Source organism: Physeter macrocephalus, chromosome 2 (assembly GCF_002837175.3).
Source record: "Physeter macrocephalus isolate SW-GA chromosome 2, ASM283717v5, whole genome shotgun sequence".
In the NCBI taxonomy this organism is placed as follows: Eukaryota; Metazoa; Chordata; class Mammalia; order Artiodactyla; family Physeteridae; genus Physeter; species Physeter macrocephalus.
In genome coordinates this window covers 16,189,240-16,203,145 of record NC_041215.1, presented here as the reverse complement: position 1 = coordinate 16,203,145, position 13,906 = coordinate 16,189,240, and the positions used below count along the sequence as shown (strand labels likewise).

The following is a 13,906-nucleotide window of genomic DNA, read 5'->3' as shown; positions in this document are numbered from 1 at the left end:
CTCTCTTCCTAAATTTCAATTATACTATACAGTATAAGTGTATCAGATCATCATGTTGTCATCTTTAAATGCAGTTTTATTAGTCAGTTATCCCTCAGTAGAGCTGGGGATGGGGAGCAGGAAGAGTTTCCAGGTACACGCCAATGTTAAGTACAACTTACTGTTTTTCTTCTATCAGTGAAAATGGGACTACAATTGCCTTATATATATTATAGCTGTTGACATTTCAAAGTTTTATAGGCACACAGGGAACACTAATCTAAAATAAATTTCCTTCTAGTGTAAAATGTACAGCTGAGAAGTTAATGCACACACCTCACAGCTTGTGGTTTGACTGAGATTTGTCCTGGCACCCAGCTAGGACTGAGTGATTCAGACCTCCTACCAAAGCCAAGTGCTCAGGGATTCTTTAGCTTAAGTACCTAATGAGTGGGGATGGGGAGGGATGGGTGGAAGGCTCCGCGCTGTCAAGGCGCAAAGATGAAACTGGAGCCGGCCTCTTTACTACAAACGGTGAGTTCACATCTAAGTGTCTGCCTTTCTTAACAAGAAGCACAGTTCCATGCCAGGGAATCCCAGGCCAGAACGTTCTGTTACAAACCTTAAGTGCCAGGCGGGGACAGAGTCCAACCCAGCGACGCTAAGTGATTCTGCTGAGTCAGGCTTCCTCTCGCAGGTTGTCACTCAGGCACGAGGGGGCGGGGTATTGGAAATCTGTCCAAGCGGGAGGCCGCTGAGGCAGGTGGGTGGGGCGATGCTCTGCACCGGCGTGGACGTCCTTTCTTTCTCCAATTGCGTCTAGAGCCGCTGGCTGTGTGCGGTTCACTGCCCCTGGAGACCCGTCCGTGTCACGGATCTGCATGGGTCTTTAGAGTCGTTAGGAAGGACTCAGACTCAAGAAACCTCGAAATGGTGAGTGTGGTGCCCCAGGCTGCGGCCGCCGTGGAGGGACTGGTCGAAACCGGCCGAAGCCGGCCATCTTTTTGACACGGCCTCCTAGCGCTCCACGCTGGAGTCTACGGATACGCGGGGTCTGCGGCGCCGCTCGTACCTCTGTCCCCTCCGGCTCGCAGCGTGGGGATTGGCCCGGCAGCCGGGACCGCAGGCGTCCTGTTGCGTCACTTTGTGCAAGAACTTCCGCCCCGGCGCCTCTGCGCCCGCAGCCCCTCTTCTCTCCCGGATTGTGCGGTGAACTCGGACGCCGTCTTCAGGTGACAATCGTGACTCGTTCTCCAGGATTCGGTCCTGGGATTACCTGTTCCCTGACGGGTCCCAGCCCTTCCTTGCTGCCCAGGGGGCACCCGTTTTCCTCTGAGTTTTCCAAATGTTTGGGAAGCAAAGTCTCAAATCAAAGACCCCGGCCCAGCAGAGTAGCTCTTTGTAGGGCTTGTAGTAAATCATTACATTTCCATGTTATTCCCCGTCTTCCCAACGTCAGTTTCCCCTCTCCGACTCACATCGCCTGTCAACTGTTCATCTTCCGTGGTCCATTTCATACAAACCCAATATTTTAATTGTTTTTCCTATTTGCGCAGAGTCGTGGATTGCATTGGGGAGGGGCGCGGTCTGTGTATATTTTACAGGAGCGGAAAGCCAAGAATAACTACTTGGAAGTAGGTGTATGAAATTCTTTCTCCTCCCCATTTTTTTTCTGGGAAGAGATATCCTATGGGAAGTCCTTTTGTCGAGGTTTTTTATGAAACTTTTCTGGACGATCTATGCTGTGACCACTGCCCATCCCTGGGTTATTCCCCTTCAAAAGATTTATTCACTTATTTAAGTTTTTCTTTTCAATAGTGTAAAATGTATTTAATTAATAGAGCTTGAAAGACCATGTAAAATATTTCCAAAGAGGTAAGAGAGTTGAATTTCAGGGGGAAAAAGTTTTTCAGTATTACATTCCAGTTGTTAAGAATTTTTGTTTCACTTTTTAAATTCCCTGAATAAGGTGAGTTCTTTTGGACTCTCCTTTACTGTTGGTTGATTTCAAATGAAATGCCAGGATTTAGACTTGGAGACAAAAAGTATTCAAATGTGATTACTTACGTACTAATTAAACTTGCCTTGGAAATAATAAATGACTGACATTTTTCCTGAAAAGAATAGATACTTGGGGTTTTCTGGGTGAATTAATAAAAGTGGCTGAGAATTTTCTTCTCTCATTTCCACATACACATTGGGTTTGAGTGATTTTGCTGAATTGTCCAAACAGGGTTTGTGTAGTTAAATGATCACTGGTGCTTACCGTATTTAAAGACTTGTTCTATTATCACCACACTAATTTTAAGACATTTCCATCACTCCCAAAATGAACCACATGTCCATTAGCAGTAACTCTCCCTTCTCATCCCGAGGCCTAGGAAATCACTAATCTATTTTCTGATTCTATATATTTGCCTTTCTGGGTATCTCACATAAAATATCAGTGGTGGTCGAGAGCGCCTATAGTGGGGAGCAGAGCCTGAAGTCAGTATCTTCAAACTAAGGCCCCCTTTGAGCCTGCACAGGGAAGTGGATCTTCCTGGACATCCTTCTCCTGCCCAATCCTACCTGCTCACACCCACCAATGGTAGTCCTTATACTGTGAGAAGCTGCAGAGCCCTGAAATCTGGGGGTGCAAGTTCACAAGGGTGTAGACATGTTGCCCTTTCAGGGTGGTACTTGTGATTTCCTTTAGCCTAGGCATTTTAAATGTTATATTTGAGTGGTCCCTCCATGACAATAGGTGCACTCAGAGTGTTATTTGTGCCCATTGAGAAGTCTGTGAGGAGGAGGTGTTCTGTCCCGTGGACAAAGGGTTTATGAATATGGGAGTCCATTTGGATCAGAACCTTAACCTGAATCAGGCTTAGAGTTTCCTGACTTGTGATAATGGAAGCCTGGGGTAGGGAGAGCTTCCCTGCGTTTGTGGAGCTCCCAGAGTTTATTCCTGTGGCTGCCCAGGTGTCCCTGCCCTCATTGAGGGACTGACCATTTACAGGAGTTTTATCTCAACCGGGCGTATCTAGACTCTCAAGTCTGTAAAGATGTTCAACTTTCTGAATATGGGCTTTTCTTGCAAATTGTAGGGACACAATCTGCTTATATGTTTTTTTGGTTTTTGTTTTTTGCGGTACGCGGGCCTCTCACTGTTGTGGCCTCCCCTATTGCGGAGCACAGGTTCCGGACGCGCAGGCTCAGTGGCCATGGCTCACGGGCCCAGCCGCTCCGCGGCATGTGGGATCTTCCCGGACCGGGGCACGAACCTGTGTCCCCTGCATCGGCAGGTGGACTCTCAACCACTGCACCACCAGGGAAGCCCTGCTTATATGTTTTGATTCCAATATTTGTGTTTCTTTTCTTGGATTCCTTTATCCATTCAAGATTACAGCCCTTTGATTCTAGTTTCCATTAACACTTGGGCTTTTAAAATCTATATTGATTAGCAAATACCATCTAAGGCAAGAAAATTGTGAAGTCAAGTAGAATTTTTGTTTCATTGAGACAAGAGAACCTCAAGACGTGAAATGGGTGCATTTAAGTTCTCAGGTGCTTTTCCATTTTTAGGTCAGTGTTTGTAAGTGCCTGTGCCTAGAGAACTTTAACAATTAAAAGTCCTCTAGTATTCCTAAAGCAAATGAGTTTCTATTTTAATGCATGTGGGGGAAAAGAAGAAACAAATTCTTTTTCAATTGATATGAGGAAAACACCTCAAAGTTTATGTCAATCTTTCAAATTCCTAGTCCATTTAAGGCTTAATTGCAAACCTAAAATACAGTGTAATATGCCACTTATTTCTGAAAATATCTCCAACGTTTACTATAATGGAGTGAAAACCTATAATATCCTGTATGCCTTTAGTTAGAAAGGGAGTTTTCTTTTTTTTTGTGGTTTACACTTTTATATCCATTACTGTTTAAAGGATCAAATCTTGCAGTGGTTTTCTATATAGAATGGTTAAAATTAAATTCCTAAGGGAAGAAATTAAGAAGACTCCCTGCCCACATGTTGCCCCACTCCTCTGCTCTTAATGCCAGCCACCCTCAGATAACCAGTTTTGATTAAGCCTTCATCATCTTTTTAGTGTTTCTTTATATAAAACAGTCCAGTGCGAATGCCTATTTTTCTTAAAGTTTTTATTCTAGTAATGATTATTTGGGACCCACATATTTGTTGTTTCACTACTGAAAGTTAAGCCTCACCCCCTACCTTTCCCCTAGTGCCTCTTACTTGGACAGGCTGATTAGAAAGTGTGGAGGCTCCTGCTCTGTGAGCTGCTGTTTGCCGGGGAGATTTTCCTGTGCCCTGTGCTGCCCTGTATTGCATTGTTGACCCCACCAAGCCTGGGTTGTATATACGGAGAACTCCGAGTTGGCAGTTTCTGTTAATCCCTTGTACTTTGGGAGCAGGAATATGAGAATGGGGCCATCCTTCCGGTGGTCTTGGGTTGATGTCTGAGCTGGAACCTATCTGTGTTTAGAGTGAAGGTGTGACTGAGGCTGGGTTTGCCCAGACGTTAGTGTTGAGGGGAGGACTGGGGGAGTAGGAGGAGGATTATACCCTGTGAATGAGGTGAGCCCCAAAGACAGTCACTGTTTTCAAAAGAGCAGTTATTTCAGCGAAAGTGAAAGAGAAGAGACGGAAAGGCAGCCTGTAAGTGGTGAGATTCCAGAAGGCTCACCAAAACTTTTAAGTGACTCTGAGGCTGTTGCCCCTGCATCTGTTGCAACAAAGATCCTTACCCTCTCGGTTACGGTCGACAACACTCACCGTCTCAGCTTGGCACAGCAAAGGGATTTGTTCAAACCCAACTTGAACTCGGGTTTCTTAAGCTCTATAAGGCAATCAGTGTCATGAGGAGGCCTCTAGCCCTGCGAGCAGTGATGGGAGGCTCTCTGAGGAGGGCCTTAAGTTTTCCATAGGCTTCTGATGCAAGGTGGGTTGATGTCTGAGCTGGAACCTATCTGTGTTTAGAGTGAAGGTGTGACTGAGGCTGGGTTTGCCCAGACGTTAGTGTTGAGGGGAGGACTGGGGGAGTAGGAGGAGGATTATACCCTGTGAATGAGGTGAGCCCCAAAGACAGTCACTGTTTTCAAAAGAGCAGTTATTTCAGCGAAAGTGAAAGAGAAGAGACGGAAAGGCAGCCTGTAAGTGGTGAGATTCCAGAAGGCTCACCAAAACTTTTAAGTGACTCTGAGGCTGTTGCCCCTGCATCTGTTGCAACAAAGATCCTTACCCTCTCGGTTACGGTCGACAACACTCACCGTCTCAGCTTGGCACAGCAAAGGGATTTGTTCAAACCCAACTTGAACTCGGGTTTCTTAAGCTCTATAAGGCAATCAGTGTCATGAGGAGGCCTCTAGCCCTGCGAGCAGTGATGGGAGGCTCTCTGAGGAGGGCCTTAAGTTTTCCATAGGCTTCTGATGCAAGGCACTGTCCTAGGTCTCACATTAATATGCCATTGAAGCTGCAATTATCCCCCCATACTGAGATCTCTTAAAAACAGAGGACTCCACTCAGGTACCTATTATGGCTTTGGTACTAGAAGTAGCACCCCAGGAGCTCAGCTCAGCCACCGACACCTACTTGTGATATGATGGAGCCAAACCTTGGCCGTTGGGCTTATGCTCCCTTGGAGAGATGACATTTCTTTCTTCAGTCCTTTGAAAGATGCTGTGGTGCTGTTGGAGCCACCCTCTCCAACACCTTGGTTCCCTGGGTAGCTGCTTGGGATTCACTGAATGCACAGCTCTGGGGAGTGAATAGACTAAAGATGACAGTACACCCTGGAACATGATGGAGCTCAGTGGAGAGTTGCTGCCCTTCATCCCTTAATTGAGACAGCCTTGATGAAGAACCAAAACCAACTGTCGCCACACCTCACCAAACATCAGGCAGTCATCAGGATGAGCTGTAATGAGTCAGTGCTCTTTTTTTAAAATAGACTTCACCTCTTTTTAGGTTTACTAGGAAGCTGATCAGAAATTACAGAGTTCCCAAATAACGCCTCGGCATCCACACCGTAGTCATTATTCTTTAAATCTTGTATGACTGGTCCTTTTGTTACAATTGCTGAACCAATACTGATTCATTAAAGTGGGCAGGTGACATTAGCGTTGACTTTTTGTGTTGCATAATGTATGGATTTCGCAAATGTATAATAACATGTATTAATCATTTCTGCACATGTAATTTTCCTTTCCTAAACTTCCTCTGTGCTCCACAGATTGATTCATCTCTTCCTCTAATCCCAAAATCCTGCAGAACCAAAGATCATTTTCCTGTCTCGTGCTTTTGTCTTTTCCAGAATGTCATATACTTGGAATCATGTAATATATAGCTTTGTCAGATTGGGTTCTTTCACTTAGCAATATACTTTTACACTTCCTCCATGTGTTTTCATAGCTCTACCTCATTTCTTTTTATCAGTGAACAGTATTTCATCATATGGCTATACCGCTCATTATTTATTTGACTCTTGAAGGATATCTTGCTTACCTCTAACTTATGCCAGTTATGAATAAAGCCCCTACAGGTATTTGTGTTTGGGTTTTGTGTGAACATAAGAGCTATAAGAGTTGAAGTCATTTGGACAGATAGCAAGGAGTGTGATTGCTGGATCTTACTCAGTATGTAGTGTTTTGAAAGAAAGTTCCTGGCTTCCATTGTAGGGCTACCAAATTCCATTTCCCCCAGCAATGAATGAGGATTTTCTTCACCTTTTCACCAATATTTGTTTTTCTGAGTGTTTTGCATTTTAGCCTTTAAATAAGTGTGTAGCGATATCTCATTGTTTCATTTGCAGTTTCCCATTGACATTTGACGTTGAGCACGTTTTCATATTTTCTGTTTCCCTTCTGAATGTCTTCTTTGGGAAGCTGTTTGTTAGATATTCAGCCAATTTTTCATTGGTGGTTTGTCTTCTTACTTTGACAATAATACTTCTTTAGATATTTTGAATACCAGTCATTTATCATGTATATGTTTTGTAAGGATTTTCTCCTATTTGTGATTTTCACTCTGTTTACATTCTTTCTTGAAAGAGGCATTTTTCATTTTAATGAAGTGAAATTTTACTTTTTTTTCCTTTTATAAAATCTTGTGATTGTTGTTATATTTGATCATTTGTTACCAAACCCAAGGTGACCTAGATTTTGTTCTGTGATATTTTCCAAGAGTTTATTACTTTTGCATTTTACATTTTTCTCTCTAGCTTCTTACAATGTATTCTCTTCATTTTTTCTCTAGTTTGAATATGATATACTTTGATCTCCATTTCTGTGTTTTCATGTTTTCCGTTCACTGAGCTTCATGAACCTACAGGTATTGTCTATCATTAATTTTAGAAAACTCTTGTTACTTACATGTTCTATTTCTTTCTTTTCCTTTAGTTAATTTCATTATATGTATCTTAAGTCTTGTCTTAAAGAAGGTCATGCCAGGCTTCATAAATATTGTGTTGTATCTTTTAGTTCTTTTTGGTCTTTTTATTAGACTGTGGTGAAACACACTCTTTTGGGTATAGGCGTTAAGAGCTGAATATTTGGGTCATATTTAAAAAACGTCTTTCTTTTCTTTTTTCCAGTTTTAGGACATCGGTTTGCCCTTTGAAGTCAGTGCTCTTATGGGGACTTGTTTATTTCAAGCTTTTTCATTCTCTTCTTGTGAGATTAAGAATCACAGCTTCTAAATTAATAAATCCCAGAACTAGATTTTCACCTGGCAGTAGCCAGTGTGGCTGCATGCCCAACACTTTTAACTGAAATTGCAGAATGGAGACTTTATGTTGTGTTGGAGAAAACCACTGATGAAACCTATACATATTTTCTAATCATGGGAAAATTCACCATCACACTATTATGGACCTCAGTGAACCCCCTTGCAAACTATAGCTCTTAAACTGTTCCTTAAGGACAGTAAGGCCCAGGGTATACTGTTAGGGTGTGATGAGAAGAGTTTTTCTGGCATGTAATTGCACTGTGTGTTCTAAAATTTGGCTGGAAGCAGCCCCGAGGCCCATGAGTATAGGGATTTTGTGGTCTAATATAATATTGCTTCTTCCTCGTGAGTGAGCTCTAAGTTCCAGATTTTCTAGCTGCATCGAATTATATATATAGAGAAAGGAAAAATAGAGTCTTTGATAATTGTTACACAAGTAGAAGGCAATGGTTCCCCAGAAGAATATATTCAGGCATCTGCATCTGGTTTCTTTAAAGGCCTGGAGGACTTTAGGAGAATGTGGCCAGCTGGGATTTGTTAAAAGTTTGATTTCTCCAGGCCACCTGGACTCTGATGTTAGATGATGGGACTAGGAAAAAGCTTCCAGTTCTTGACAGTGTTTCTATTCATTGAAACCTCATGAGTCTTGATCCTCTGCCTTATGAAGTGCTGTAAATGGAGCATCATAGGAAGAAGATGAAAGAATTTTTTTCACAAGAAATTGATGTTCTTAAAATGATATTTGTTTTATTTGTACAGTATTTCTGTCATTTCCCTGCATTCTCTGGGCTCTGCCATTGTGATATAAATGATAATGTGTAAATAATTTTCATTTCTTCATAATGCTGCTAAATTATTGAGGAAGTGTGGAGAGTAAGTTTCTCATGATCAAGTCATAGAATAACTTTGTAAATAACAGAATCATACGCAAACTTCCTATAAATGAAGTGTGAATGTCTAGTTCTGTGAGTCTCATGCATCTCGGTGTACACATATTTTCGGTGTTTTAGGACTCGGTGACCATAGATGATTTGGCTGTGGACTTCACACTGGAGGAGTGGGCTTTATTGGGTCCTTCACAGAGGAAACTCTACAGAGATGTGATGCAGGAAACCTTAAGGAATCTGGCTGCAGTCGGTAAGAATGAAGAAATTCCCTAACTTTGTCAATTAGAGAAGAAGTATTTCTTACCTGTCAATATTGTTACAAGATGTGGAACGTGGAAAGGGAAGACATTGGTAAAGAAACTAGAAATGGTCAGAGCTCATCCTGGACCTAGAATCTAATAATTTTTCTATAATTTATAGTACTTTGGGATCATTTTTCTGGGTCTGCATTTCAGGAGCAAAACGGGAATATCATGACATTGAAGATCAGTACAAAAACCAGGAGAGAAACAGAATCATACGCAAACTTCCTATAAATGAAGTGTGAATGTCTAGTTCTGTGAGTCTCATGCATCTCGGTGTACACATATTTTCGGTGTTTTAGGACTCGGTGACCATAGATGATTTGGCTGTGGACTTCACACTGGAGGAGTGGGCTTTATTGGGTCCTTCACAGAGGAAACTCTACAGAGATGTGATGCAGGAAACCTTAAGGAATCTGGCTGCAGTCGGTAAGAATGAAGAAATTCCCTAACTTTGTCAATTAGAGAAGAAGTATTTCTTACCTGTCAATATTGTTACAAGATGTGGAACGTGGAAAGGGAAGACATTGGTAAAGAAACTAGAAATGGTCAGAGCTCATCCTGGACCTAGAATCTAATAATTTTTCTATAATTTATAGTACTTTGGGATCATTTTTCTGGGTCTGCATTTCAGGAGCAAAACGGGAATATCATGACATTGAAGATCAGTACAAAAACCAGGGGAGAAAATTAAGGTGAGTCACACTTAAAATACAAAGCATTGTCTCATGAGAATTGCGGTAATATGAAAAATTTAAAAGAAGCAACATAATAAATAACCCCACCTTCAAATTGAGCTATTCTTTTTTTTTTTTTTTTTTTTTTAATTTATTTTTGGCTGCGTTGGGTCTTCATTGCTATGTGCAGGCCTTCTCTAATTGCAGCGAGCAGGGGCTGCTCTTGGTTGCGCTGCGCAGGCTTCTCACTGTGGTGGCATCTCTTGTTGCAGAGCACGGGCTCTAGGCTCACAGGCTTCAGTAGTTGTGGCACATAGGCTTAGTTGCTCCACGGCGTGTGGGATCTTCCCAGGCCAGCGCTCGAACCTGTGTCCCCTGCATTGGGAGGCGGACTCTTAACCACTGCGCCACCAGGGAAGCCCCAAATTGAGTTATTCTTAGAAAATGTTTCCCAAAAATATTTTCTTAAATGGGATATAAATATTTAGTATTTGCAAAATAGTTCACTTGCAGTCATTAGTAATAAAACCTATACTTGAATATCACTTTTTAATAGAAAGTGTGAAGTCCCATTGAGAACATTCAGTATATTCAATTTCTAACTGTTCACACATGATAGAAAACCAGTTCCTATAATTCATAATAAATATAATAAATGTAAAATGATTAATAAAGAAGTCATTAATAATATTCTCATTTGTTACAGAACTTTTATGGTAGAGAGATTCTGTAAAAGTAAAGACATTAGTTTATGTGGAGAAAATTTCAACCTTATTCCAACTCTCAATCTGAACAAGAAAATTCCTGGATTAAAACCATGTGAATGCAGTGCATGTGGAACAGTCTTCACGGATCATTCATCCCTTAATAGACACATGAGATGTCACATTGAACACAAAACACGGGAGTATCAAAAATATAGTGTAAAGCCATATAAATGTAAAGAATGTGGGAAAGCATTCATTTATCCTGGTTCTCTTCGAACACATGAAAGGAGTCACACTGGAGAGAAACCCTATGAATGTAAACAATGTGGAAAAGCATTTCCATATCAGAAATCCTTCCGAACACATAAAAGAATTCACAGTGGAGAGAAACCCTATGAATGCAAGCAATGTGGTAAAAGATTCAGTGCTCAGAAACGTTTCCAAATACATGAAAGTAATCACACTGGGAAAAAACCCTATGAATGTAAGGAATGTGGGAAGGCCTTTACGTGGGAAACAAGCTTTCAACAACACATGGTAACACACACTGGAGATGGATTTTATAAATGTAAGAAATGTGAGAAAGCATTCATTTATCCCAGTTGTCTTCGAATGCATGAAAGGAGTCACAACGGAGAGAAACCCTATCAATGTAAACAATGTGGAAAAGCCTTTAAAAGTCCTGAAACTATTCAAATACATGAAAGAATTCACAGAGGAGAGAAACCCTATGAATGTAAGCAGTGTGGTAAAGCCTTTAATTATTTCAGTTCCTTCCAAATACACAAAAGAAATCACACAGGAGAGACACTGTATGTATGTAAAACATGTTCTAAAGTACTGAGTACTGCCAGTTCTCTTCGAAATCATGAAAGAATCCACACTGGAGAAAAGCCCTATAAGTGTAAAGAATGTGGGAAAGCCTTCACATGGCAAAAAACCTTTCGAAAACATATGATAACACACACTAGAGATGGACCTTATAAATGTAAAAAATGTGAGAGAGTATTCATTAATCCTAGTTCTCTTAAAATACATGAAAGGATTCACACTGGAGAGAAACCGTATCAATGTAAACAATGTGGCAAAGCCTTTAGTTACTACTGTTCCTTACGAGTACACAGAAGAACTCACACTGGAGAGAAACCCTATGTATGTACACAATGTGGAAAAGCCTTTAGTTGTCATGAAAGCCTTCAAACACATGAAAGAATTCACACAGGAGAGAAACCGTATCAATGTAAACACTGTGAGAAAGCCTACAGATACCACAGTTCTCTTCGAACCCATGAAAGGAGTCACACTGGAGAGAAACCTTATCAATGTAAACAATGTGGTAAACGTTTTAGTTCTCAAAAAGGTTTCAAAGTTCATGAAAGAACCCATACTGGAGAAAAACCCTATGAATGTAAAATATGTGGGAAAACCTTCCGTTCCACTTACGTTCAACTGCATGAAAAAATTCACACTGGATAGAAAACCTATCAATGTCGGGAATGTGGGAAAGCCTTCGTTTATCTCTCAATCATTTGAAGACACATGAGACTGCACACTGCATAGAAAACATATAAAATGTGGAGAATGGGAAAGGCTTTTCTGATCTCAGTAGTTTAAAAGGATGAAAGGATTCCCTAGATAAAACCTCATTTGTAAACAGCCTGGGCAACAACTTCAGTTGGCCATCATGTATGAGAATTCCCATGAAGAAGAAGTATAAATGTAAATAAAATGAGATAACTTAATGGAAAGTACTCCGTGCCTAATGTTCCAGAAAACCTTCAATATGAAAGAGTTGTTTTAAAAGTTTTATAAATAAGTTGTTTAGTAAGGATCTTTCTTCAAGTGTATCCTTGAACAGTGGATTTCTCCTAATTTTAGAAATGAATATTAATGTGAGGTAATTGTGTACATTGTCTTTCAACAATAGTACATAAGATTTAAAGGTAGTGATTTTTCCTTTAATCAGATAATGATTATTTTTCTTTCCATTTTAACCCTGTTGGATCCATGGGTGAACTTAAGTGTATTTCTTTTTTTTCCTTTTTTTTTATTGGCTGTGCCATGTGGCATGTGGGATCTTAGTCCCCTCACCAGTGATCAAACCTGTACCCCCTGCAGTGGGAGCACAGAGTTTTAACCACTGGACTGCCAGGGAAGTCCCCAAGTGCATTTCTAATATGCAGTTAGTCTTAAATTTTTATAATGTTCTATTCATTCTCAGTTAATGAGCCATTGCAAAATGGCAGTTTGGTATTTGTTGGGATATGCCTAGTAGCTTAGTGTGGCAGTTCCTGGATATTCATAATCTATTATATATAGTACCCTTTTCACTGAGAAAGATACTTTTTGATGGTGGTGAGTATAGGAGCCTTTTTCCATTTTCCATTCTATTAAACACTTGGAATAAATTTTATGTATGGGAAGGATGTCAAAAAGTATAGTTTCATGTAAATTATGCTTTGTATTTCCTTCTGACTGGTATTTGGTGAATAAACTATGAGACTTGTGATAATACAAAAAATCTAGAGTTGGAGATATCTTGCCTGTGAGTAATATTAAGACCTAGATTTTCCATAATCCATCCTCTTTTTGGTTCCATATCAGCATTCACCAATAGCTCACCTGTGTGTGATTTAAAAGCAGGTACAAAGAAGATATTCTTCAGATACAGGAATCCTCACACTGGGAGAGAGGCAGATACATAGGAGCTTCAATGACACCATCTTCCAGCTTATTTTCCAGACGCTGTGTCCTTATAGTCAAGAGTATCGTTAACACCACCGACAAATGTTTGATTTCCATTTTTATGGATGTATGGTTTTCCCTGCTGTCTTCATACCTTCCACATCAAAGATGCATCAGAGTTTGAACTTTTTCTGTGAGGCCTCTTGTGTCCACTGTCAAAGTATTCCAGTGTTTTATGGTTGGGAATATTCTCTGATTCCACTCTTCTCTGGATTATATCTTCATAATGTCTAATTTGTGTAGGAAACACTATGCTGTTAATAGTGCTAGTGAGTATGTGTTCCTGACTCACCACGGCATTCACAACGGTGCCACCAAAAAGAATGACATGGGAGTTTGTTTCTCTGCTGCATTGTACAGTGGCTTCCTTGACCCATTGTTTACATGTGAGAATAAGCGCCTTCCTTCAGGAAGATGGTGGGTTTTTCCTGTTAATTGTAGCTGAATATAACCCCTCACTATGTTTTTTATTTTATTTATTTTATATAATTAAAACTGAATTTTTTTGTAAAACAGTAGTTTTTGTAGTCATTTCAAATATTTTACCAACTCTTTGATGCTTTTGTTAGCTAACACATGTTGTTTTTCATTTTCTCAAAGAATATATTGAAGTACCCATTTTATAAATATTCAGAAAAACTTGCAGTTTTTTTCATTTAATCATTATACAATATGAGTCTGTTTTATCCTGTGAATAGAAGGTCAACTATTTTATCCTCAGGCCATTTTCTTATTTTTAGTTACAGTTTTGTCAGGGATCTAATTTCTTAATCGTCTGCAAAAGTTTACTCATGGGTTTTTTTCAGTGCCGTCTTGCCAGTGACCACAAGATCATACCTCTAGTCAAATACTGGGGCAAAATGAATTCAATTAAGAATTATTACAGGCAG

General features: G+C 40.3%; 1 protein-coding gene and 1 long non-coding RNA gene across 3 annotated transcripts; both read left to right on the top strand.

The window, feature by feature from the left end:
• Positions 1 to 559: 559 nt before the first annotated feature.
• On the top strand, positions 560 to 9,104 carry LOC129391603 (uncharacterized). Of its 2 annotated transcripts, XR_008616026.1 has the most exons (4): positions 560 to 912; positions 7,228 to 7,302; positions 8,709 to 8,835; positions 9,041 to 9,104. It is a non-coding gene; the product is annotated as an uncharacterized lncRNA (long non-coding RNA). The 2 variants fall into 2 exon arrangements; XR_008616025.1 differs by lacking the exon at positions 7,228 to 7,302 and having other exon boundaries at positions 664 to 912.
• LOC102984682 (zinc finger protein 709-like) lies at positions 9,100 to 12,869 on the top strand. The gene is made up of 3 exons (XM_024134397.3): positions 9,100 to 9,316; positions 9,522 to 9,582; positions 10,271 to 12,869. Exons 1-3 carry the CDS (start codon positions 9,283 to 9,285, stop codon positions 11,745 to 11,747), a joined length of 1,572 nt encoding a protein of 523 aa, XP_023990165.1. The 5' UTR covers positions 9,100 to 9,282; the 3' UTR covers positions 11,748 to 12,869.
• The last annotated feature ends 1,037 nt before the right edge of the window (positions 12,870 to 13,906 follow it).